This window comes from Emys orbicularis, chromosome 17 (genome assembly GCF_028017835.1).
Source record: "Emys orbicularis isolate rEmyOrb1 chromosome 17, rEmyOrb1.hap1, whole genome shotgun sequence".
Classification (NCBI taxonomy): domain Eukaryota; kingdom Metazoa; phylum Chordata; order Testudines; family Emydidae; genus Emys; species Emys orbicularis.
Genome location: NC_088699.1, coordinates 3003832 through 3029157, shown reverse-complemented (window position 1 = coordinate 3029157; position 25326 = coordinate 3003832). Strand labels below are relative to the sequence as shown.

General features: G+C 49.3%; 1 protein-coding gene across 1 annotated transcript in view; it reads left to right on the top strand.

The window, feature by feature from the left end:
* SSH2 (slingshot protein phosphatase 2) overlaps positions 1-25326 on the top strand; it is a 60545-nt gene that overhangs the window by 10585 nt on the left and 24634 nt on the right. The window contains exons 2-4 of the mRNA XM_065418118.1: positions 13929-14032; positions 19333-19397; positions 23854-23975. Of these exons, the coding sequence (XP_065274190.1) occupies positions 13929-14032; positions 19333-19397; positions 23854-23975 (291 nt within the window). The remainder of the gene's footprint in view (positions 1-13928; positions 14033-19332; positions 19398-23853; positions 23976-25326) is intronic.

Genomic DNA, 25326 nt, shown 5'->3' with positions numbered 1-25326 from the left:
TTTGCATTTTAAAACAAATCTCTGGTTCATCTCAGCCTCTGACTGGGAGGTTTACCACTGATTTCTGGATCCTAATGGTTATCACAGAGGGTGTGTCTACACTGGGAAAATGTTGGCGTGCCTAGCTATCCTAATGATGATATGGTGGCGCTGCTGCCAGTGGTGGCCGCTGCTTGTACGCAGAGTGCAGTTAGACACCGCAGTAGCTGAAAAATTCCTTCCCACCTCTCTGCTGCATCTGGCACCATAGGACTATGCAGAGAAAATGCTTACAAACTTCCTTAGGGCAGACAAGTCTTTGGGGTGAGGTCTTCGGGAACAGAAGAGACCTGCCTACCTAATAACAACAACATGCTATCAAATACAGCTGATCAGTCCCTTTTCTCTACTGCTGTTTCTACACTTGGGCAGTCCAGTGAACACTGAAATGTCGTTTTTAATGTCCTGGCTAGTTTTTACTTTTTGATCCTGATCCAATGCATTTTGCATAATGGTATATTATAAATGGGGTTGTTACACTTTGAGACAGATATTAAACTATTAGTATTTGATAGTGACAAATTACTGAACAAAGATTTTTCCTAAATCCACAATAAACCTGGCATGTTTTTAACGAGCCTGAGAAATACACTGCGTGAGTTGTAATGTAGTCTGGTAGGGTGAATATAGACACATGCATAATGCTCTTAAGATTTCAGAGTTCGTCCCAGTGCAAAGTATTGCTGCTTGACACAGAAAGGTCAGCTGTGTTGATCTAGAGAATACGAAGGAAATGCTCTCTTTCAATTTAAGGCACCAAAGTGAAGTGACATAGAGTTTCGGTGTAGGGATTTCACATATAAAATGTTTGTTTAATTAATAAAGGAAATTTTTTCTTTGTTTTGTCTTTGCTAATTAATGATAATTTCAGGGAATTGTTTTTAATCACATTAAAAGAGAAACATTTTTGCTTGAATCTGCTGTTGCACGAAGTGAAGTCACTCTCAGATTTGCAAAGCTGGAGTACCTTGGTTACAGGTTACATCACCAGACCATTCAAAGGTCTTGGTGACTCCCAGTTTTGAATCAGGAGCGGCTGAGAGAAGTCTGGCAAATGACCGTTCTCCCTGAAAATCTGTTTAACACCTTTTTTTAATCTACTGTAAATTAATATTGGTTATCAAATGGGCTATTAAGTTCCCAACTGACTTGTTTATGTGGGAGAGGTTGCCTCAGCACTAGGGCCAGTTGAGCACCAGCCCTGGATGTGGAGAACAGAAAATGCAGTGGGAGTGTGGGGAAAATAAATAAATGCAGTGGGAGTGTGCAACAGGTAAACCACTGAACAATGAAATTCCTGCTACTTCACGAATCAGAATACATGAGCCTCTTCTACACACACTCACTCTCCCTCCCTCCCTCCCCCCAGCATCACAGAAATGTAACTGTCTGCTGCTCTTCACTGCAACGGAAAGCCTTAATTGCACCTTTGATCACTTTGAATGGAGATAGACAGACTTTTGTGTCCTGTTTACAGTACTCCATGACTTCTGTTTTTACCAGGAAGGTTCTTTGTAGGTGGTAATCTGAGGCAGCCTGTCTTCCCAGCTGCTGCATTGCAAAATGTTGTTCCTCCAATCCATCCCTCGTTCCCAGCAGCTCAGGCAATTCATTCTGGCCTCTGGCATAGCACTTCCTCAAGGTCTGCAGTAGCTTCCCTGTCCCGTAAACTTTCCCACCATTGCTGCCATCGGGTCAGTTGCACCAGTGTTAGCAATGGTGGGAGGACTCGTACAGATGGGCTGCCAGGGGCCACGAACACAAGCCCCATGGTGTCTGTACCTGCTGAAGGAGGTCGACATGACAGTGTTCACAGGGCTGGTGGCTACCTGGGCGTTCCCCATGCTTGAGCTCCCATTGTTGCTACACCTAGTTAAGGTGAAAGGGCAGTAACAGTTCAGACAAGGCTATCTCTGCTGCAGGTCTGGTCTGCACTGGCCCCAAATGCAGTTTTTACAAGATTCTCTTTTAAATCCAAATCACCCAAAACCAGCATCTAACTTTACTGTACTTTCTTCCTTGGACCCACATCCGTATTGGTTTTCCTTGCTGCTGCCTAGCATCTCCAGCTCGCATCTTTGTTAGCACTCAGTCTGGCAGCTGTAACCAAGCCACTACCAATGCAGCAGTGGTGCGCAGGTACTGAACTTGTTTGTTTGCGTTCCCAACAGACTGAACGTTTCACCTCTGATGCAAGCAGCCGTCATTGTCTTGGTTCTCCTCAACCTGCCTGTACCTGAGTCACACCCATTGAACGGTATCAAATCTGGCCTTGCAGCAGCTGTGTGCAGTAGGGATTATGGACTAGTGTAGATTTTAGGGAGGGTGTGAATCAGTACGAGATTGGGCTTGCTTTGCTGATTACCCATTTCACAGGGGATGCAGCCAGTACTCTAATTCAGGAGAGTCAGTGGTCCCAGTTCTTTTTCCGTCTTTGTAGCGTTGGGCATGCTTTGGCTAAATATAGATAGCCCTGGACTTGATTAATATGGAGAGGGACAGTATGTTGACCTCTGTGTCTCTCACTTGACTTCTGTTACAGTAATATTTAAAGCAACAGTGTCTCTTTTGTTTGAAGTTATGGGGCTCTGCTAGCCAGACCAAACATGGTTAGGTGTGGGGGAGCCTGGGTTCTCACACAGCTACAGGTGTAGAGAGAAGTTTGTGCCTGGATTAGTAGTAACCTGTTTTTTTAAGAATTAAATGTATTTGGAGCAGAGACGATAGTAATAGGTTTTGGTCAGAAGTGTCGTACCAAACTGCTCCGGGATGGTTAAACTTTAACAAACTTTGCATGGGGAAGCTTTCAACCTTTAGTGACTAAGGAAATGAAGATAGAATTCAAAGAATGCCCTCCAGGACTGTCTGTATTAATCCTGAAAGGGGGGAAGGTACATTGTAAAATGGGGATTAATTTTTAGAATACCAAACTGGTAGTTTGTTTAGCCTTTTTTGATTCTTAACATGAATAAATTCTGCTGTTTTGAGTTTTTCCAAGTTGGTTAAAAAGTGCATTAAAACTCTCGCTGAAGGCACATCTTATCGCTTTGCTCATAGAATAAAAGCCAGCTAGTCTTGGACAGAGCCAAGTATTTAAATAAGTACGGAGCATATGGTAATAACTCTTAGAAGACTCCCTTGGGTATAACTTTTCTGCTTAGCAAGGCTGATTATGTATATTGGAAGTCTACAGATCTTTAAACAATATATAGAGCTAGAAGAATATATCATGTAGGGATTTAGTCTGGGAATGTCTTGACTTGGAGACCCAAGAGTCTTTGGGGATGGGATCATATAAACCAAGCCCCTTTTTGCTTCCTCATTTCCAGTATCACTACTTTAAAAAAATGCCTGGTATTGTATACAACTGCTGTAAATACTTAATACCAGAATTTCTCAGTGTCAGCTGTTGTTGCTTTAACCACCCCTTTTCGGAAGAATCGTTTGATTTGGGAGTGCTCTCAGAGCAATGCTTTTGTGCAGCTCTCGAGCCTTTCAAGGCACTTTACAACCTTTTGATAGACAACTGGTTCCATTTTTCCAGATGGATAAACTGAAGCAAATTAGGTGACTTTTGACCAATGTATTCAGTACATTGGCGATTCTGTTCTCTGAATTTATATCTAGTTCCCTGTGACAGGAGGATAATCAAGATGCTAATTTCACCTAAAACAACCGTCACAATTCTGGTTCGAGGTATTAACACTGGCTTTTCCTAGAGTGCTTCTTGCCAAGCCATGAGCTGCATGGGAAATGTGTGAGAGAGAATCAGGAAGTTTGTTCGCTTTCTCAGCTGCTCCTCTTTGACCTTGAGGTCGTTGCCTGACAGGAAACGCAACAGACAGTTTGATGAGAGGATGTGAGGGAGAATCGCATGTCAAATCCATAAGTTTCTCGGTGTGATTGCAGCTCAGCTGCTGGACACCAGTTCAGGAGTGAGCTCTTACTTGTACCCCAGCTTGAGGGTCAGGGCATTATGTCTCTAGATATTTGGGGTGGGCAAGCTGAATTTAATTTGAGTTTGGACTTACGGACCTTTTCTCTGCCTTGTCGAGTCAAAGCAGGAACCTGTGCCCACATGAAGGGACTTGCTACGTTGCTTCCTTGAGCAGGGAGGGGCGGGAAGTGTATTGCTGGGCTCTTTCGTTCATAGGAGCTTTGGAGAGTGCAGGCGAGGTCAAGGGGAAGCGTGCAGGCTTTGACATCATCTGCACTAGCCGCTGAAATTTGACTGAGTTTGACTCCTTTCTCTGGAGTCTGGTTTTAAAGGAAGCCATCTTCATTGTTCCTTTAATGAATCCATTCCCTGTGTGCCTGCAAGGGAATGAACCTGATGGGGCGCTGCATGCTGGCAGCCCAGCTGACTTCAGGGCACCAAGAAGAGGAGGAGGAATGGGCCAGGTGCTGCGGCTGTCCGCAGGACAGCGCTGAGACCTGTTGCGGCTGCGTGGGCTGAAGCATTGCCTGGAGAACACTGAACGGTGTTGCCACACCCTTGTTGGCAGCAGCTCAGGTTGTGCTGCTGAGATGAGAGCCCTTTGCTTAGCCTCTGGCGTAGCGTCTCCTGTTCTCTGCAGCAGCAGCATTGTGGTGAACTGGGGCCCCTCCAGAGTCACTTGATCCCTCTCCCCCAAAACTTCTCTGGCCTGTACATTACGGGGGACGGAGTCCTGTGGAGGAGGGAGAGCGGCTTGTCTGGAGCGGGTCTGTGTCAGCACAGAGGGAGTTCGGGAATAACCTGGCTTTCCTGTTAAACACACACAGAGAGAGGGATCTGCCATGAGGCCCAGCCAGAGCCAGGATACAAGGGGAGACTCCTGGGTTCCCCGAGAGCTCAAGCTATCACCGCTGGGCTTGTGTGCCACTCCGCGGGGCACTGAAGCATGAGGGGTAAATATCCAGCTCCCATTGTAGGGCCCTGTGGCTGGTGGTTCATTGGCATGGCTGGTACCAGAAGGCTGGTAACATTTCCTCCGAGGGCTTAATGGCCTCGGTTTCATTTGGCATCTGCCCTTCGCTTCCCTCTTGTGAGAGCGATTGTCGGAGGGAGCATTGGCTCTGCTGCTTTTCAAAATAACTGGTTTAAAAAGCAGCCGAGCCAATTGCTCTCGCAAGAGGGAAGCGAAGGACAGATGCCAAACGAACTCCGGGATACTTGATGTGTTGGATTTGTCAGCTGTAGACCCAGGAGATGGCTAAGAATGAGCTAGTCATGGAAGCCCAGGCTGGGAATGAGGGCTCTTGGCTTCTGTCACCAGCTCTGCCGTTGGCTTGCCATGTGATCTTGGGCCAGTCACTTCCCTGTCTGGGCAGGGTTGTTACGTTTGCATGAGATGAGAGAGCTCCTTTTGAGGGTTGTCCAGTCTGCTCCTGCTGTAAACGTTCTTTGCAGGGAGAATTTAATGCAAACCAGCCAAGCCCTTCCAGTCCATTCAGGTTCTTACGGCATCTCATCACCAGGGTATCTGAGCGCCTTGTGGCTCACGCGCAGCCACTTCTAGTTTCACCTTAGGGCAGCTTCTGCAGATGCCCTCCATGTTAGCCAAGCTGTCGAGGTAGAAAAGGATTTGATTGAGGTGGAGTGGGGGGCAGGAGATGCTGTTCCACCATGTATATACCGCTGGAGTGTGTGCTGTCTGCCTGTTTCATCATCGCTAACTCCCTGGAGAGAGCCCCACCTCCCAGCAGAGGAAATGCCTGTTGACAACTCCTTTGTTTTCAAGCTTTGTACAAGTGCAGATGTTGCTAAAAATGCAGTTTGCGTCAAACATCTGTGAGTCGGCGCTCGGTTCCCACGCTTGGTTTGTTTTCCCCCCATGCTGTTTCTCAAGTTGCAGAAGTGCAGAATGGCAAGTGCTTGACTTTAGTCAGACTACTACTTCCCTGTTCTCCCCTCGGCCTTAGCATTGCTGTTTCCACAGACGCGTCACGGTGCCCTTTCGGTAAGCCACAGCCTGTCTGCTGCTCGGCACTTGGTTTGTTTTCTGTGCCTGGGGTCAGAGAGGTCTAGGCATACAAGCTCATACTGTCAACCAACCCCGCTGGGCTGCCTGGACATATTTTCTAGTCTCGTGTGGTTCCACCTGCTGTCATGCCAGCCTTTGGTGACTGAGTTTTAATACGCACTTGTTGTCTGTGGGCTTCGTAGTGTTATCTTAGCTTTATACAGCCCTAGGAGCCTGGCAGTTTGCGTGAAATCCCCTAGTGCCTGCGACAAGTAGCCACGAGCCAAACTTCAACTGGAGCGCAAGAATAGCTCTACGAAATGACTCCCTAATGCAGTCGCTTTCCTCTGGTGGTGACCAAAACCTGAGGCTTCAAAAGATGGGCACAGCACAGGGGGGCAGGAAGGAAAGGTTGCTGAAAAACAAATAAACCCCAATAACAGGGGGAAACGGGTAGCAAATTGCTTTGTCCTGGCAAACATCTGAGGAGAGGCCCAATGTTTGGAATCTCCTAAACTTGCAGAATTGTTTCCACAACATCCATGTCTGTTTCTTATTTCCTTCCTTCCTTCAGGCATTGCAGGAGCCTGGGGAAGGACAGCCTTGTCCTGGGACTTGTGGGAAATGGGTTCAGCTCCCTGCACACAGATCCTGGGTGCCCTTGGTCACGTCACGTCACATCACTTATTCTCTCTGTGCTGCAGTTCTCCATCTGTCAGTGAGGGTAATAGTTTCCCCCCACACCCCAGCCGTGTTGTCGGAGACACTCCTTGCTGGCGTGGTGTTCGCTGCTGTTAGGATGGGGGCCGTAAGAGTGTCTGGAGTGTAGCGGCGAGTGGGCCGAGCACTGTCTCTAGTCTGATGCACTCGCTCTGGTTGCCTGCAGAACACGCCACAGCAGTAGTCCAGGGTGCAGATGGCCATCAGTGCACTCTCATATTGCCCTTTGTCCCACTGCTGCCCGCAGGTGTAATTGCCTGCCAGCTGTCGGGACTGCCATTCCCTTGGGAACAGGACTAATCCGCTGTACACCACGAACTTCTGGTTTCCTCTTTGTGCTGACGGGGGTGACGGAAAGGCACCTTTGCATGGGCTTGGTGTTGAGCCAGAGGTGGAGGGAATGCTCTGTGGTGAAAGCAGTGCGGGCACTGGCTCAGTTTAATGGGCTTAAACTGCAGCAAGGGAGGTCTAGGCTGGACATTAGGAAAAAGTTCCTAACTGTCAGGGTGGTTAAACACTGGAATAAATTGCCTAGGGAGGTTGTGGAATCTCCATCTCTGGAGATATTTAAGAGTAGGTTAGATAAATGTCTATCAGGGATGGTCTAGACAGTATTTGGTCCTGCCATGCGGGCAGGGGACTGGACTCGATGACCTCTCGAGGTCCCTTCCAGTCCTAGAATCTATGAATCCCTTCCCGTACAGGAACTGAGACCCGGGGGTGGGGGGACAACGTGGTGGTTGGTCCTGCTTCCCTTTGAAACGCTTTGCATTTCTTCTGCACCCAGTGTCACACTTTCAATGTGCAGTTCTCTTTGTTCGGGTACACTGCACCACCCTGCCGTGTGCGGTCCCGCATTGCTCTGTCTTCCTAGCTCCGCAGCCTTGGGAAGGGGCTCGGGATTGGTGCTTGCTGCTCTTTCTAGCCATTGGTGGAGTGCTAGTCCACGGAGCTCTTCTGAGCGGAAAGCATGGTCTGCTACTAGGGCAGTGGACTGGGAGTCAGGGGACCTGGAAGTCCCTTCCTGACCCTTCCAGTGCCTAGAATGTGAGCTAGGTCAAGTGCCTTCATGTCCCTGTCCCACCTTGTGTCAGTCCTGTCTGTTCACACAGCTTCGCGGATACTCTGTGTCCGATACCGGGACCCCTGTGCAGTGCTTTGTCTGCTGAATGCTCTCACTCAGGAACATGCATGCTAACTTGCAGGCTGTTTCGTTTCTGGTGGGGAGCTGTAAACGCGCTGGGACTCGCCTCTTTTGCTTTGTCAGTGCCTCTAGCTTTCTACCTCCCTTCTCTAACAATCCGAACTGCCGCCCTCTGGAGCTGCGTGGGGCAGCCCTGTGCGTGGGGCAGCCCTGTGCGTGGGGCAGCCCTGTGCGTGGGGCAGCCCTGTGCGTGGGGCAGCCCTGTGCGTGGGGCAGCCCTGTGCGTGGGGCAGCCCTGTGCGTGGGGCAGCCCTGTGCGTGGGGCAGAGAGCTGCAGCACAAACTACCTGGAAATAGCTGCTTGCACCAGGCACTGCTCCAGCAATATGGATCCAGCTCATCAGCCCTGGCCACGGACTCCTGCCAGGCGGTGCTGTCCCCCCAGAGATGGCCTTTAGGGAAATCTGCTCTTGCTCGGCAGCTTCCAGGCCTCCATGGTTACAGCATAACTCCATTGTCACGGTGACCTACAGCTACCCCTGACTTGGCACAGAAATAGAAGGGCAGCCTCTTGTCTTGCAGGGCAGTTGCTCTCCATATTGGCCACAGTTTCCAAACCATTTCTGCAGAGCCCAAGCGAATGATGTCATAGACTAGCAAAGAAACTTGGCATTTTGCTATAAACACGGGATCGGGGGTGGTGGTGGTTCAAATATAAAATATCTGGAATCCCCGTTTTTAGAAAAGGATCTCTGAACAATAAGCTCTTCTTCCAATAAACCGTCACGCAGGTCCCCTTCCTGACTCTGCCCCACGGCACTCGTGGTTAGCGAGCTGACGAAGGCTGGGGGCTTTGTCTTTTGCAGAGCAGCTTGGTTCAGAGTGCTCGCCGCCATAGGGGGAGAGGGGAATTCTTCCCTCTGCCACCTATCGGCTGCACCTTTCAGAGTGGCTGTTTCAGTCCTCCGTGAGGTGGGCTGCTTTGGTAAGTGCCTGGCTAAGGGCTGGTCCAGACAAAGCCCGCCGGAAGGAAGCTGCTCTGATGAATAAGCAGGACTGACTGGAGAGCTCTCCTCCAGCTCACAATACCCTCATTAAGTGTTTATTGGCATTAGACGTTGCCAGAAGCAGCTCAGGTGCTTTAGAGCAGTTGTTTTCCTTCTTTTTAAAGCACCATCCATAAAGACACATTTCACAATGTTTTGTGCTGGGGAGACGAAGTGGGGCCAGCAGAAGAAGCCGTACGAGATGTTCTGGTGTCCCAGTCAGATGGCCAGGAGTGTGGGCAAAGTGCTTTGGAAATGGAAAGTTCTCTAGAAGCACTAAATACCTGTTTGCAGTACGGTGAAAACACGTGGCTCTCCTTAGCGGTGTATTTGGAGCCGTGGCCAGCTGGCACGTGTAAGGAATGAATAACACCGAGCATCTCGGGCGTCGTCTCAGGCAGGGAGAAGTAGGGTTTTGTGTGGCCTGTGAGTGGTGGCTGGCTGCGTGTCTGGCATCCTATTTAAAAACTAACTGCATTGAGGGCCCCAAGCCCGGTGAGGGGTGAGTTTGGTGGCTCCCGGGATAGGTGAGGGCAAAGAGGCCAGGACGGGCCGGGTCCCTCGAGATTCCCACCCCCACATTCCAGGGTGAGCTGGAGCTCTCGGGGCATCTGGCATGAGATTTGGAGCCCTGTACTCAGGGCCACTTCCGGTTTGCTGGTTTCCAGCACTCAGCCCTCCCTCCCTTATCTAGGTCACTGCAGATTCTTGTGGCTTGTGGCTGGGCAGGGATGTTTCCCCAAACAACCAGATTGACTGAAGCAGGCTGGATTTTTTTGCCTTCCTTGCAGTGAAACCTAGGGGTTGGGTTTTGGGCACCGGGAGGGTGGGATTGTCCCCCTCGGAGGGCACAGCTTCGTCCTATGTGAGAGTCATTTAGTTGTTGCAATTTGTGGCTGCTCCAGTACCAGAAGTCATTGATTTAGGCTCCAGATCCAAGGAGTTCTGGGATGTTCCATTAAACTGGATTTAAACCACATGTACAGGTGTCAGTGCGCACCACCCGGCACACAACACATCAAGGGCTATCAGCAGGGAGCTGGAAAAACAGTCCTGTTCAGTGGAAGAATTGCTCTGTGCTCTATTCTACACGTCTACAATCCCACTGTACTTTCTTTTCTCTTATTTTCATGTTCACACACGTCTTACCCACTTGCTAAATTCCTAGGTCATCAGGGGTCTATGGCCTCAACCTTGTGTCTTCTTATGGGGAGTGTATTTATAACGGTAAGCACCAGGGTTGGGCTTGGTGTAATCTCTGCTTTGGAGAGCTTGGGGCTGCACATGAAAGTGGCCGTCAGGCAGAACAGATTGGAGCCAGCGTGGGAGCGCTCTGCCGTTGTTAGGTGTGCGCAGGGTGGCAAATCAAAAGAATTGCCTTTGTATCTTTAAAGTGGGGCCCACTTCTCCCAAGAGAATGTCAATGAAGCCAGGTAGTTTGAGGTTAATTTTCTTTGCTAAGGGCTCTTTCCTTTCAACCCCAGCTTCTCTCACTGCTTGGAGCCTTAGGAAAGTCATTGCCCCGTGTTTGGTGTCTGTGCGTGACACTGGATTCCATTATGATGTCATGCATTTAGCATTGTGACCTCACTGCAGGAGGAAGCAGGTGATGCTGGAAGCTGGGGGTGGGGCACACCCTAGTTTAAATGGCAAATGACTCTGCTACTGTAACTATTATTGTATCGCCCTGGCAGAAAGGCCAAGGGAACAGAGACTCAGGTCAATGAATTTACTTTTCACATCTGATGTATTTGAAGGCCGTACCCAGCATGCCTTTCTCTCCACCCCAGCATGGGAATGCGCTGGAGAAAAATACTCTGAAGGTAATTCAAAACAAACACCAGGGCAACAAACCCCCCCACCACTCAGCTGGCAGCTGTAGTGCACACGGCCGTATCTTCAAATGGCAGGTAGGGAGAGCAATACAGGGCGTTCTGATTGCTGATTGAGAGTAATGTGCCTTCCTCGCTCAGCCATTGCGTCTCCATAGCCTGTCTGTCACGGTGTGGCAAGAGACCCCACGCATGCTTGTGGCTCTTGGCCCCTCCCACGCCCCCTGCTCCTGTGCTGAGTGTGTGAACGCTGGCTGATGGTGGTTACCTTCACTGATGCCTGCCCTGTCGGCTGCTTGGTTCTGGTTACTTGATCTGCCTGCTGCACAGGACCGATCCGTTTTTCCACATTCTTAAAAACCTGCTTTCTGCCTCTCCGACTGGAGACTATATTCCCTTCTGAGACATGCACACGTCTCCTTGGCCCTTGCAGCACCTCTGATTAATGCTCCAGCTCTCGCCGACTTAGCAGGCTGCTAGGTGTCCCGAAACGCCGACCCCAACCGCACAAAAATCATTCAGGTGGCAAACCGTCTGAAGGACAGTGGCACACCTGATCTCCATACCTGTACTTCTGCAGCGCCCCTCTGGTTCAGGCAGGCACCAACCCCAGAGGAGTAAGAACTAGAAATGCCAGAAAACATATTTTAATGGTATCAAGTAAACATGCTGAACTCTGTGTTCCTTTTCCGCCTGTTTCCCCCCAGCGATAAATACCAACCGCCCTTCTCCCCTCAAGAATCCCTGTTCATACTGTACAGAACATGGGACTATAGAATAGACAAGGGCTGGAGAAGGTGGGCACAGAACGTTCTCATCCCTGGAAGACTAATACCAATATGGCTGAACCATATAAGCAAATAGATTTTAATTCTGTGTTTAAGCTGCCCAGCCCTCCACGCGCGTTCGTCTTAATCCCCTAAAAGTATCTTCATAAATGGTCATGTTATGTCAACCTTCTGGGGAAACAGGTGGAGTGGGAGGCCAATATCAGTGGCTGGCTGTGCGGGTTAAGTGGTTGCTGAGAAGACTGGCTGTGCCCGTTTCACGTTTTTCTAGCGTCAGTCCTTTTGAGAGGAAGCTGCAGAGGAAAGGGGGAAGTAATTCCTTTGTCGTTAGCTTTTGTTCCCCTATAATCTCCTTGGATGGAGTGGCTCAGCATAGCAGAGAACTGTGCTTTATCTGCACGATCTCTAGCTGGTGGGTCAGCAGCCTTGTCCAGCAACCTGTTCTTCTAGTGGCAAAATCGGAAACATGCTTCTGTGAAGCATGAAGCCAATACAGACTGGAAAAAATGTAGTTATGGGGAAGTGAGGCCCGGCAGGAGGATTCCACAAAATAAGTGGTTTCAAGATAACTGAACATTTTCTTGGTATGTCCAAAGTGAACTTCAAGGCACTGCGTAGCCTAAAGGCTTTGTAGAGAACATAATTGTCACATGGTGCCAGGGGAGCTGTTGGCTAAAATTCTTGTCCTGGGAGGTTCTGAGGGCCTGTTTTTTCTCCAGAGAAAACATCTGGTCCGCATGCCCAGTGATGCATCTTAATTTAGCACAATAACGATTCTTGATCCTTTTTGATCTAGGAAGAATTTTTCTTCCTTTTGAAATTCTGGTGTGTTGGACCAGGGCACCAAAGAGCTGGCAAGTCACGGGCTAAATGGAAAAGGCCTCTGGGGAAGTGTACAACTGCCAGGGTAAAAAAGTGCAGCGCGGGGGAGGAGCTCTGGGCTCGAGGGCTCCCTCGAGATGTGTCTACAAAGAGCGTTCCCATTTTGGGTGCCATTCCAGGGCAGGGGCAATCCACTCTTTCCCATGGGAGTGTGTGGAGTTAGAGCAGATACGAGAAGGTCAGGATATCCAGCAATAAGGCCTCCGTTCAGGAAAGCACTTGTGCACATGCTGGTCCCATTGACTACTGGGTGACAACTGAATTCTCTACAAAGCCTTTTTCTTCAATGGGGCTTAAGCATGTGCTTAACTGTACGTATGTGCTTAGATGCTTTCGTGAATCAGATTGCTAAGACAGCCCTTTGATCTGGCCACCCTTGTGAAAAGGAAGTATGTGCGAAGGGTGTTAACTTGACATAGGTTAGCTTTTATCCATTTCTTGTAACTTTTCATTTTCCTCAAATATGTGGAGGGGTTTTGTGCTGTTTCTAACTTCCGTTTCATTAACTCAGCCTTTGAGAGGGGAACAGTAAACTGTCATATTTAACTTGAGAAAGGCGTGTAAAGAGGCTATTAGTCTCGTGGGTGAACGAACCCAGCGATCTGGTTTCTCATGGAAGGCATGGAGCTGTTGTGCACAATGGCAGGGACTCATATCCTGTCTAGAACGTGCATAGTTCATCCTGTTACTCTAGCGTTGTCGTTTTGGATTTACTACTTTTTAATGTTTGTGTGGTTTTCCCCTTTCAGTTCAGAGTAAAACAGGTGCCCCAAGCTCTGTGTAACAGGATGACTTAATCCCAGCCGAGTTGTGCTAAGAATCATGTTTTCCTCAATGAACTACAACAGGCATATGCTTTAAAAAAGAAAGCTACTTAGAGTTTTCTTAATGTAAAATCTTTTTCAGAAGAGGGTCTCGGTGATCTGTGTAGCTATTTCAGCAGTGCACTTCAGTCTTCATGTCACTTGATTTAAGGGCAAAGTCAAGCCAATGAAAGGTGTCTTAAAGTAACAGCATTATGGTTTTGCTTTTAATTTATTTGAGTCTCTTCATGAGCCAATTATCATACGAATCATCAGACAATAGAGTTTTATGGTCCATTAATCTGTTGGACGGACTGATGGTCCTTCAGCTAACTACAAAGCAAGGCATCTGTTGCTATGGGGCCATCAGCTAACTCTCTGAACAACAAAGCATAGGATTAGCCAGATCCATTACATTATGGATTTCAAGCATTGATATACATATTGCCATGTGGAAATGTCTACCAGACGTCTAGGTTTCCAAATCAAAAACACCTCTTAGGGCAATGCCCCAGCTGCTTTATGTACCGTTGCTCTCAATAGCCCTACACACACGACTCACTTACTGCAGGGTTCAGAGCATGAATGTATTTCTAGAGGGGGAAAGAAACTAACTGTCCTTCACCAGCACCATGGTTTGGGTCTAAGTATCTTCCCTGTCCAGGGCCCTTGTTTGTCATGGTGCTTTCTCTCCTTTCTACTGGCTCATTAGTTTTCTTTCCCTTGCAGCATCAGCGAAAGCTTCCTCACTGTGAAAGGTGCGGCTCTCTTCCTGCCCCGAGGAAATGGGTCCTCTACCCCCAGAATCAACAACAGGCGCAACAAGCATGCAGGTAAATACACCGCCTCTGTTTACATCTGACAGCCTGGATTTTCCTGACTGCCCGGTCCCCTAAATTCTCCTCTTTGGGATTCGGTGCCAACCCACCAAAAGCCATGTTAGTGCAGCTCTTGGCTTTCATCTCAGACATTCGTCTCTCGAGGCTGCTACACGTCATGTTGGTAGACCTAAGGGTCCCAGTAATATAAACGTGAATGCAGCAATCCCTTCCCAACAAAATCCAAAGCGCTCGGTCTGTCTTTTCATCAAAGTGGGGATTTATTGAAGCGATCGTGACGGCACGTCCATGTGGTCACTGGTTCTACATAAACAGCTGAATTGCAAAGGGTGCAAACTCTTCCCATCCAGTAACGTTATTGAAAGTGCATTAGTGCAAATGCGTCTCCCCCAAAGGATGATGTCCTGCATTATTAATGTATTCAATAACCTTTGTATTGGGGTCCATGTGCAAAGATTGGTGCATAACGTCCAAACCCTGGGATAATCTGGGTTGAGTAACTGCTCTCCCTGGTCTGTAAACAGCTTGTTTACTGACAGCAAAAATAAAGACCTCCTTCTAATTCTGAGTGGTGGTGGGAAGCATTCGGAGTCTGTTAATGTGTCTCTTATTCAGATAGACTCGTGTACGGAATGAATAATATGAAGCGAGTCAGAATTCCACCCTCTTTGTCTGCTGGAAGCTTGATTTGTTTTCTGTTTTGATCCTTTGTTGGAAAAGTCAGTCTCTGAATAACGAAAACCAAACGCTGCAGGGAAGACGGTTGCTCAGTGTGTACATGGTGCTGATTCATGGATGGCACTTTACAGGCATCATAGTGTCTCCGATTTTTTTCCCCTTCATTAAACAATCACTGGTGGGGGAAGGGGACATATAATGTTGAGAACTTCGAACTTCCACCTGGGGCAGACAAAAACCAAAGAGGCTGGATTCAACTCTGTCCTTGCCAAAAAGCGACCACCCAAAAGAGTGACTTCAGTCGGTTCCGGCCATGATTTCCATGGCTCTGGCGTGTCGTTAGAATGTCACCCGGCTGCCGAACCAAAGAGATGGTCAGGGAGAGTCTCCTCCACGCACGCACCCCGCCCCGACTGCCAATGTTAACAGTGCTAAGGACAAAGTCAGGAGTCAGAAAATTGTCTTTCCCCTCCCCCCCTGGCCAAAACCATGGCAGGAGCAGAAGCTGAGCTGTGGGAGGCTGGGTTGGGGCATAAGAAACCCCTGCCTTTCAAAGAAAATAGAATGGGCCTAACATTGGTTTAAAGCCAGTCTCTTTGGCTGAGGATTTAAGTGAATCTGTCTGTGGTATGTAAGTGGGGCCAGCATCTTTCAGAACTGATGCCTTGACCTGTCTCTTTTTTTCACTCTCCAAAATACGCTGCACAGTTACAGCCCAAGTGTCTGCTTGACAGATGCTCTATTCGCTTTACCATGTGGAGAGGGCCACCTTTTATCCCAGCTGGATGGAATTCAGGTGTGATCCTGGCCAGAATAGATCATGCAATGGTAGCATAAACAGAACTACAGCTCTCTGGTGCCCAGACTCCATGTGTTAGAGCTGACTTCCAAAGGGATCAGGGGTACAGTTGGCTGAGTAAGAAAACTCTCATGTAGTGAATATGGAGTCTACAGAGATCAAATTTCTGCAAGGGCAAACCTGCTTTGGTGTGATCACTTGCAGCATTGTATTTTGTATTCTAGGAGGCAGTGTGACCTACAGGATTGGGAGTTAGTTGACCTGGGTTTTGTTCTGGTCCCTACATGCTTGTGTTGTTTGTTTATATTCATCCTTTGTAATTTGATCTAGTTTCCACTTTTTGTAGGGCTCTTTTTTGATTTTTAGATCATTGAAGATCTCCTGGTTAAGCCAGGGTGGTCTCTTGCCAAACTTCCTATCTTTCCTACGCAGTGGGATAATTTGCTCTTGTGCCCTTAATGTCTCTCTGAAAAACTGCTAACTGTCTTCTATTGTTTTTCCCCTTAGACTTGCTTCCCATGGGGTCTTATCTACCAACTCCCTGAGTTTGCTGAAGTCGCCTTCTTGAAATCCATTGTCTTTATTTTGCTGTTCTTCCTCCTACTACCATTCCTTAAAATCTTGAACTCTATCATTTCATGATCACTTTCACCCAAGCTGCCTTCCACTTTCAAATTCTCAACCAGTTCCTCCCTATTGTATATTATGTATATATTTGAATATATGTGCACACAGCGAATCCTATCTATGAAGTAGTAGTACTTGTTTTTATCGTTGCCTGGTGAAATCAACTACACCACACAAGGCAGAACAGATCTGAGCTGCACAGTCTTGGACACAACATGGTTCCAATTTGTGAACCAACCACTGGTGGTGAGAGGAGTATATGGAAACGAAACTTCCATCTCCATTCTTGGCCTTTGCCTGGCTCAGCACCACAGCTTGCTAACCTCTGGTGCACACAGAATTCTGGCAAACGGATTTCTCTCCCGGCCGTGAGAGAAATGGAGAAGGAATGCTTTTCTAACCTCTTTCCCCACATTCAGCAGGAGTGTGGGAGTCCCCGCAAACAAGATATTTATTATTTCACAACAGGACATATTTAATGCTAGCCCCATGGCTTTTTTAATAGCATCACGCCCAAAAAGGGGAAATTGACTAGTTGGCAGATTGGCCAGCTAAGAAAACAGCCTTCCACACTTGGCTTCTGCCCATGGCTCCCTCTCGAGCGCTGCCAAGTGGTGCCTGGCAAAATTCACTGTGTGAAGGGAGCTAACTTGTCTATTCTTTTGGACTCTGTCAGGGCCGGACTGAGCCAAGAAAAGATGTCGCGGCTTCCCAAGATGTAAACACCCAAGGGGATATGTCTACTTAAAGTTAGAAAAGTCCAACTTCCCACCCTGGCTGGTAGCTTGTACCCCACTTGCCAGCCCAGTTTAAACAAAGTCAGCCCTGTGTTACCACCGTGCCCTGCTGGGGGTTGTGTTAGAGATGTGGTAGCTGCCCTTGAAATGCCAGTGGTGCCAACCCGACAGGGCCCGATAACAGCGTAACATGGTGTACCCCTCTGCCCAGGTCATAGAATCATAGAATAGCAGGGTTGGAAGGGGACCTCAGGAGGTCATCTAGTCCAACCCCCTGCTCAAAGCAGGACCAACCCCAACTAAATCATCCCAGCCAGGGCTTTGTCAAGCCTGACCTTAAAAACCTCGAAGGATGGAGATTCCACCACCACCTCCCTAGGGAACCCATTCCAGGGTGTATAACACCTGGTGTTTGCATCACTCACATGGGGCGTGGGAGAGGAGCAAAGCTGGCCAGGGATGTTGTCTCTCTCTCTGGTGTAAAGTTTAAAGTCTCCACCAGGGTTGATTGGGCTGTTGGCCAACAGGGAAATATGGGGAAATACAAAAAATCTCCCTCTGTATCAGAAGGATAAAATATCTTCCCAACTGGCCCCTCCGAGTCTCCCAGAGAGAGAAACCTGCTCGGCAACTTGCTTTGTCTTTCCTTGAAATCGGCAGCTGGGAGGGAAGCTAGCCATAGCGTATACCTAGGGATTCGCCTCCTAGGTGCCGTTTGCAGCTCCAGCATGACAGGGGCTGATTGTTAAAGACCCTAGGGGGCTGTAGCTGAGTTTTGTCTAATCTGATCTGGAAAAGGTTTGGGGCACAGAGTATTTCACTTTCTTAGATGCTTCCTGTGAGTGAAGCCCTCGTGCTGCCAGGAGCCATCTGGAGCAAGGGAGATGTAGAACTGCTGGCGCTCTGAGCTCTCCCAAGGGGAAAACGCTGTCGTCTTAACCAGTTGGTGCTAGTTCGTGTGATTCCTGGTGGCACCGCCAGGAGTCTGCAGTGTTGAGAGCGAAGGAACAACGAAGGTGCAGAGAATTGTGTGTATCCCATTGATGAGCCAGTTTCACCCTGTTCTCTGTGTCCAGGGCTGTCTGCCTGTAGTAGTCACTCAGCATTTCCAGTGACAGTCTCCTAGCTTCTCCTGCCCAGCTGAGGCCCCAATGAAACGCTGTCCTAGGACAGGCTCTTGGACCAACTCTGCAGATGCTGAAATTTGTAAGGTGGGAGCAAGCTCCAAGCTCCCCCTTCCTGTGTCTCCCCACCCCCACAAAGCCTTGTATTCAAGTCCCATCTGGTGGAGGGGGCCAGATGCTGCCACTAGCTCTCTTCAGCACTGCGGGCGATGGGGAGCCGTTCCAGAGCAGTGTAAGATACTCGCCCAAGGACCGGGTGCAATATTTCCCCAGTTCTCCCAGCCCCCGCCTTCTTGGAAACCTGGGGGCCCAGATTCCCTGCATGGCAGTGCAATATGCTGTCACTAGGAGGCGCTGGACTAAGGTTTCCATAACCTTTACTGTCCACAAGACTTTATAGTGCTGATCACTTGCTCCACTGAAACCTTTGTCCTTCCCTAAGGAGCCGGTTAACTAGTCTGAGCTTTCCATCTGCATGAGAAAGGAGAGGGTGGAAGAATGGACCCCCACTCCTCTGTGATAGCTGCCACCTGGGGTTGCAAGTGACTTTTCCAGGTGGCTGTTGCAGAGAGGGTCTCTTGCTGGAGGCTGTGTTGCTCACTGACATTTCATAGAATGAGGTGCTTGCTGGAGACGCATCCCTCTTTCTCCATGTCCTGAGCAGCAGCACTGCTGCAAATTCTGACTCCCAGGAGGTGCAAAGGGGAATAGATGTAGGCCGGGAATTAATCTGGGCTTGGTTTGTGAATGCCTGCTGGCTTGGGAATGTGTGCTACTCCACTCCCTTTCTTATTAACAAGCTTCTAATGTATTGAGCAGCTGGGATAGCACCTGCATCCTTTCTCAGTGCCACCAATAAACCTGTAGCTCGCATTTCCAGCTAACATTAATGGCTCTCCTGATATCCTGGGCAGGCAGCTGGGGGTGGCCCATGAACCAAAATGGGAAAGCGTTGCTCTAAGAAAGGAGTGGATTGTACGTCGTGGGGGTACCTGAGCCAGAGTGCAATCACTGAGCCGGGTGAAGTAAATGGGACAACCCAGATGTGGGGGACACAAGACCAGAATGGGGCTAGGACATAGAGTGTTCAGAGGTGTTCTGGAACAGGTCTTCGAGGGACAAACATTACCCAGAGAGTGCAAGTCCTGTCTGCCCAGAGAGCCCGGTAATGGCACAGAGCAAAGAGCTGACGACACAGAGAGACGCTAGTCACAGGTGGAGCTGGCGGCAGCCAGGACAGCACCTGCCCAGGGGATGTTTGGGATGCCAGGAGGTAGGACGTGACTAAAGGTGTTTATGTGCGTCCTCACCTTTCCCTCTCTCCTTCAGGGGATCTCCAGCAGCACCTGCAGGCCATGTTCATCCTGCTCCGCCCAGAAGACAACATTCGACTGGTAGGTTGGCTGTTTGATTTATGATAAATAATCCGCGACTGTTAATGTGTGGCTAGGTCCCATTGAGAGGTGCTGCAGAGTGACCAATGAAAGCTGTGGTACGTAGCCATGTCAATAGCTTTGCTATCGAAATCCAGAAACTTGTTTACAGCCCAGACGTTCACAAGAAAAAGGTGCGGCCAGCTCACTGGTTTGTCCAGTGAGACAAGGAGTTGGACAATGTTTTGACTCAAGGGTTCTGCGTACATTTGGTGACTCATGTCCTGAGCACCTGTGGTCATGAAAGATCCCAGAGCAACTGTCATAAGAATTAAGAACATTACCCTGGTGTCTTGGTTGAATTCTAAATTGCTGATTATTAAGGATACAATTTAGTCAAGGGTATTTTTAATAAAAGTCATGGGCAATAAACCAAAATTCACAGCCCATGATCTGTCCATGACTTGTACTATAAATACCCCTGACTACATCTTTGGGGGGAGGGGGTGTCATTGCTGTGGGGGTGCCCGGGGGGGGGTGCTGCTGAGGGGGTCAGTGGCACCAGTTGCCAGGGCCCGCCAACAGCGGCTGCTCTAGCCGTCCTGGGACCGCTGCCATGGACCACTGCTCAGGCGGTCCCCAGGACTGCTCCAGCAGCGGCTGGTGTGGTTGGCTGTGGGGCTGCCCGAGCGGCTTGCCCTGGAGCCAGCCACACCGGCCGCTGCAGAAGTCACGGAGGTCATGGAAAGTCACAGAATCCGTGACTTCCGCAACCTCCATGACAGACACAGAACCCTACTGATTATATCCAGCCTTCCTGAAATACCCCCCTGTAGAGTCATTTGGGTTCTCATCTTCCCTTTCTACATCATTGCATGGTGTTACTGTGGGCTGTTGAGCAGCTGCCATGTACTACCCCAGATGTGACTGCATTCCCTTAGTGGGAGAAATAATCCCTTTGTGGCTCATGCCTATTTTGCCGTGGTGTTATGAGCAAAGACTTGTTGGTTAGTTAGCACATTGAGATCCTCCCATGAAAGATGCTATGGAACTGAAGTGGTGGCATTACAGTTACTTTGTCCTGGAAGCCTCCAGAAACAGAGGGGAATGCTGGCCGGAGGCACTGGCAGTATCTAAACATTTCGAAGATCTTCATTGGCTCTCTTGTCCTCCATTAGCATTGATGGGCTCTCTTGTGTTGTCTGGGTTCATCTCTTGAATCTGCCACAGCAGTTTATACCTCACCAGGCCTAGCCAAGCACCAGAAGAGATGTTCCGGCACTGCTAGTTTGCACTTTCCTCCTGGCTTTCCCTGTAGCCGGATCTTCCTTACACACACAAGAGGAAAGCAGCTGCCGTTTAAAAAGGAGGCTGGCGAGTGCTTTGCAATTGCATGTGGAATAACCCAGCCCAGACAAGCCAGAGGCCTGATGCAGAAGGCCATGAGCATACAGAGCACTCACATCCCAGGGGGCTCTTGGCACCTCGCAGATTGGGGCCCAAAGTCAGAATGTTTGAGGCTGCATTACTCAGCAGTATTGCTGGCTGCGCTGTGCCTTGTGAGACCAGTTTGCCCTGTTAACAGCTGAATAAGGACTGTGTAGGCTGAGAGAGACAGCCTTTTGTGTGGCGTTCAGTGCGAATGCTAGTGTCTTGCACGAGGCTGAGGTCAGAAGTCCGTCTGAATTGAATTGATTCCTCACAAATGAAGGGTGCACAGAGCTGCAAGAGACTCGTTTAAAATAATACGTTCAGCTGAGACTTGTAGTGTAAACAGCGTAAAAACCCACCTCTCTTCTTGTGTGTTGGCAGCTGCTCTTTGGAGGGTGAGTGTCACTTTTTAGAGGACAGCAGAAGAGTCTGCGTTTGTTCCTGTTGGAGCAATGGGCAGACTTCTCAGGGACTTCAAAGGGAGCAGGATTGGGCCCTTTAATGGACCAGTGTAAGACCCGTAGCAGGAAGGCAATGGGTTAAGTTGTACAAGAACCTTCTGGAATGCGGAAGAATGTAGAAATTGGGCAGCTGGCTTTTAAACTTAAAAAATAATCTTGTTCTGTATCCAAACCAAATTTCTAGCTTATAAATTCTCACGGTCCTGTTGTAGGCATTGCTGGTTTCTGTACTCCCCATCTAGGTGATGGGTAAGACCTCTGTATCGGCTTTGGACCTGCATAATGTGCTTCCATGTGGGTTGCTAAATACTGCATGATGTCATTTGTGGTCAAAACAAGCTTGCAGCTGAGGGGAAAGCTGTGTTATAATCACAACATGTTGTCTATAGACAGACCCTGGTTACAGGAATAGCTGCAATAGATTTTTATATTACCAGTATGTAGGTAAGTTTCTTAATTTGAGAAGAGAACGTTCTCTCGCCTGGATCAGCTGGTGTTGTCCCAGTGACTCTGCGTAACCCACCATTGCTAGGACAGCCATGTCATTTGGGTGGGTAGTAATTATTGCAGCTGATTCTGTTTTGCTTTATCACTGCCATTGGTAGAGAATGAGATCCCGGTTTGGAGGAGGGGACTGGGAATTGCAGCTCCCTCACAGGCATGTTGAGACTCTAATTGTTTGTGAATTGCTTTGAGATCCTCTGGTGTCACCTGGTTTAGAAGTGCAGAGCTGATTATTGAGCATTCTGGTCAATTTAGTGAAACAGATTGCCTCAGCTGCACCCCTGGTGGCTCTCAGCGGGCACGGAGGTATTAAATGCTGATCCTAAAAAGTCAGTTTCTCTTAATCATTCCTATGAAAGTCCTGTCTCAGTGACTTGAGGCCATGTGACCTTTGACACCTGCTTGGGCAGCCCTGCTCTAAAGGGTCTTACATTAAAACCACACAGCTAATTACAGCTACCTAGATTGGTTTTGTGAAGTAAATTAGATTACACTAATCCTCTGGCTGCAGACAGGCCTCTGGAGCCTGGGACAGGTCCCTGGGCGCAGGGTGGTGGTTGTGCTGCTCACTGCTTGCTCACTCTCTTGGTTTTATCCTCTGGGGTTTGTGTCCTAATGTGGGTGGAAAAATTGAACCGCCAAGACCCCGGTTGTCCTCTGCTCTTTGGGGTCAGGCGCAGCCGTTTCCTCTGCGATCTGGTGTCAGCTACTAGTGCTAGAAGTCGCCCCTTTGGCAGCGATCCCGTCTGGAAGGGCTGGCCTGCAGAAATGCAAACTCATGTCCCTCCTCCTCACTGGAGCAAGGAATGAGAAGGCAAATCAGGCTGGCTCCAGCGTGGTGACTCCTGAGCAGAGTGGAGTGAGGGCACCTCTCCCACCATGCAGTGTCTCTTCCAGTCTGCCAGCACCCCATCACACTGCAAGCCAGGTGCCTTGTCGTGGTTCTAGTCTGCTGCAGTGTCAGATAGGTCTGGTCTAGTGGTGGCTGAAATGCCAGTCGCTCCTCTGTGCCGGCTGTTGCTCCTGCTACAACACTGGGAGGCTTCCCTGATGCTGCTCATGTAGACAAGGCTTTTCTCATCCTCATTGGCTCCCCATGGCTCACTGAGAAGTTCAGGAAGCCATGTAACAATGCGAATGTAAACACTCGGACTCTGGGCTACATTAGACACGACCCAACAGATCATCATTAAGACATCTCCTCCCTAATGGCCTCCCAGTTTATCTTTAATTGGGTTTCTGTGACTAAAATAACTGCAGATGTCTTGGGACCGAGCCCAAAAGCACTAAAAGCAAAAGAAACTGCCTGCCACAGATCCATATGGGCAAACCTGGCCTAGCCAAATGCACTCTGTCTGTGTGCCGTCCCCTTGGCATGCCACAGCTAATCAACTTCTGATCTTACGAAGACTTGCTCAGGTCATTTGAATGTAGTTCCTCTTGGCTTCTTGTAAATATACCGGGCTCTGTGATGCAGCCTTCCTGGATCTTGCTGACTTGCCTCTCTTGCGGTCAGTGTTCAAAGCACGCCGGAAGGCTGCTTGCTGCCTGAGTTTCACCAGCTGTGCTTGGTTTTGGGGGGAGAGAATCAACTAGTCAGTCAACCATTTAAAGAACTACCATAATTCAGTGTGGATAGCTTCAGGGAAGGACCCATCTCTGAGGTGCTACGTAACTTCTGGGTGGCGCTGAGCCCGCTCTGTGCCCATCGGGTTCAGAGCACGCAGCACCTCCTAGGACTACCTATGCCAACTTGCCCAGAGGACTGTGGCAGCTCTCCCCAGGTACTGATGACAAGAGTGTTTGAACGCAACCTGGTTGAACAGGGCACGTCTGCAGGCAAGTGCTTGGTGGATGTAAAGAGCAGCTCCTGGTGTCTGTGAGAGAGCTGAGAGAATGATGCTGATTTCTGTATTCGCTGCAGTACTGTGTACCCAGCGTAGAGGCTGTGGTCTTCTGCGCTGGTGCAAAATGCCTGGTTGGGCCTAACATCAGCATGGAATGATGCTTTGTAAGTCACAACTGTGTGTTTCACTGGCTTTGCTGCTGACCTTTTTTTTTTTTGTCTCCTTGACCCTTAGGCAGTAAGACTGGAAAGTACGTACCAGAACCGCACTAGATACATGGTGGTAGTTTCAACCAATGGCAGACAAGACACTGAGGAAAGCATTGTCCTAGGAATGGATTTCTCTTCCAATGACAGGTATCTAGGCAGACTGCTTCAGCCTCTAGACTCGCCTCTCCAGCCCCCAAATTGCCTTCTAATATCTTGAAAGAGGGGTGGGGGAGCCTGGAGGCTTGGTGCATCTCTGAAACGCAAACCTAGGCTGTGGGACTTGGGACGTAGGGAAGCAGCACAGAGTTGGGAGGGACAGAGGATGGGCAGCATTTGGAAGTCCCGAAAAATAGCGTAACCAATCTCCCGTGTGGATGCAGGAGTTTTGAAAGCAGTAAGCGGCAAGACCCAAAGCCCTGCTTATCCTAGGGCCGGCTCCAGGCACCAGCGCAGCAAGCAGGTGCTTGGGGCGGCACGTCCGGCTCTTCGGCAGCAATTCAGCGGCAGGTCCCTCAGTCCCTCTCGGAGGGAAGGACCAGCCGCCAAATTGCCGCTAAAGAATGAAGCGGCGGCGGTAGAAGTGCCGCCGATTGTGGCTCTTTTTTTTTTTTTTTTCCTGCCGCTTGGGGCGGCAAAAACGCTGGAGCCGGCTTGTCTGATTTCCCTAGAGTCTATACAATAAAAAACTGTAACAATAGCTGCCTTTCCCCGGTCAGGGGGAGCAGTCAGATGCGCAGCCCCTTGCTGAGGCCTGGAGGGGGCTCGGTTGTGGTGGGGACACAAAGGGCCCGAAGGAAATGCCAGGCACTCTGGTGGCAGAGGTTACGCAGCGCGTGCGCTCTCCAGCCGTTTGTGTGTCAGCGTGGTGTCGTGCTTTCACAGTATTTATGTAAATTGTGGCGACCTCTCCAAAGGGTCGCAAAATGTGGCCACTAAGTCATCTTTGCTGTCTGTGTATCCAGAAGCCGTGGAGAGGCCTGCCGGCTGCTGTAGGGCAGAGACTTCCTAGAGACTTCTTAAAATAGGACTCTGGGCTCTTGTAGGGCGTGGGGTGGGGTGGGAGGACATGCACCCTAAAGCATCACAAACCCATCTGGGTCTTAGCTAAGAGGGGAGAGAAAAGGAACCCAGGTCCTGAGCCCTCCTGTTAATTTCCTGTGAAGTTACCTTGAGAAACAGCGAGTATGCACCAGCCCCAGAACATCTGAATAGAGCCGCAGTATGAGAATGAATGTTACCAACCTTAAAGTTATGTGCGATGCATGTCAGAAATATTCCTCCAGGGTTGTTACACGGCCATCACATGGCTGGCTGAAACCGTTCGCCTTTGAAACTGCCTTCCTGGTTGTCATTTAGATATCCCAGCAGTCATGGTGCTTAATTTGTAGCGGTGCTTGGGAAGCTTGGCTCAGAAGCAACTGGGACAAAAGAACTGGGGCCCGTGCGCAGCTGGTGCCATGTGCAGCGGGGTTGAAAATCATGGGTGCACTAACACAAT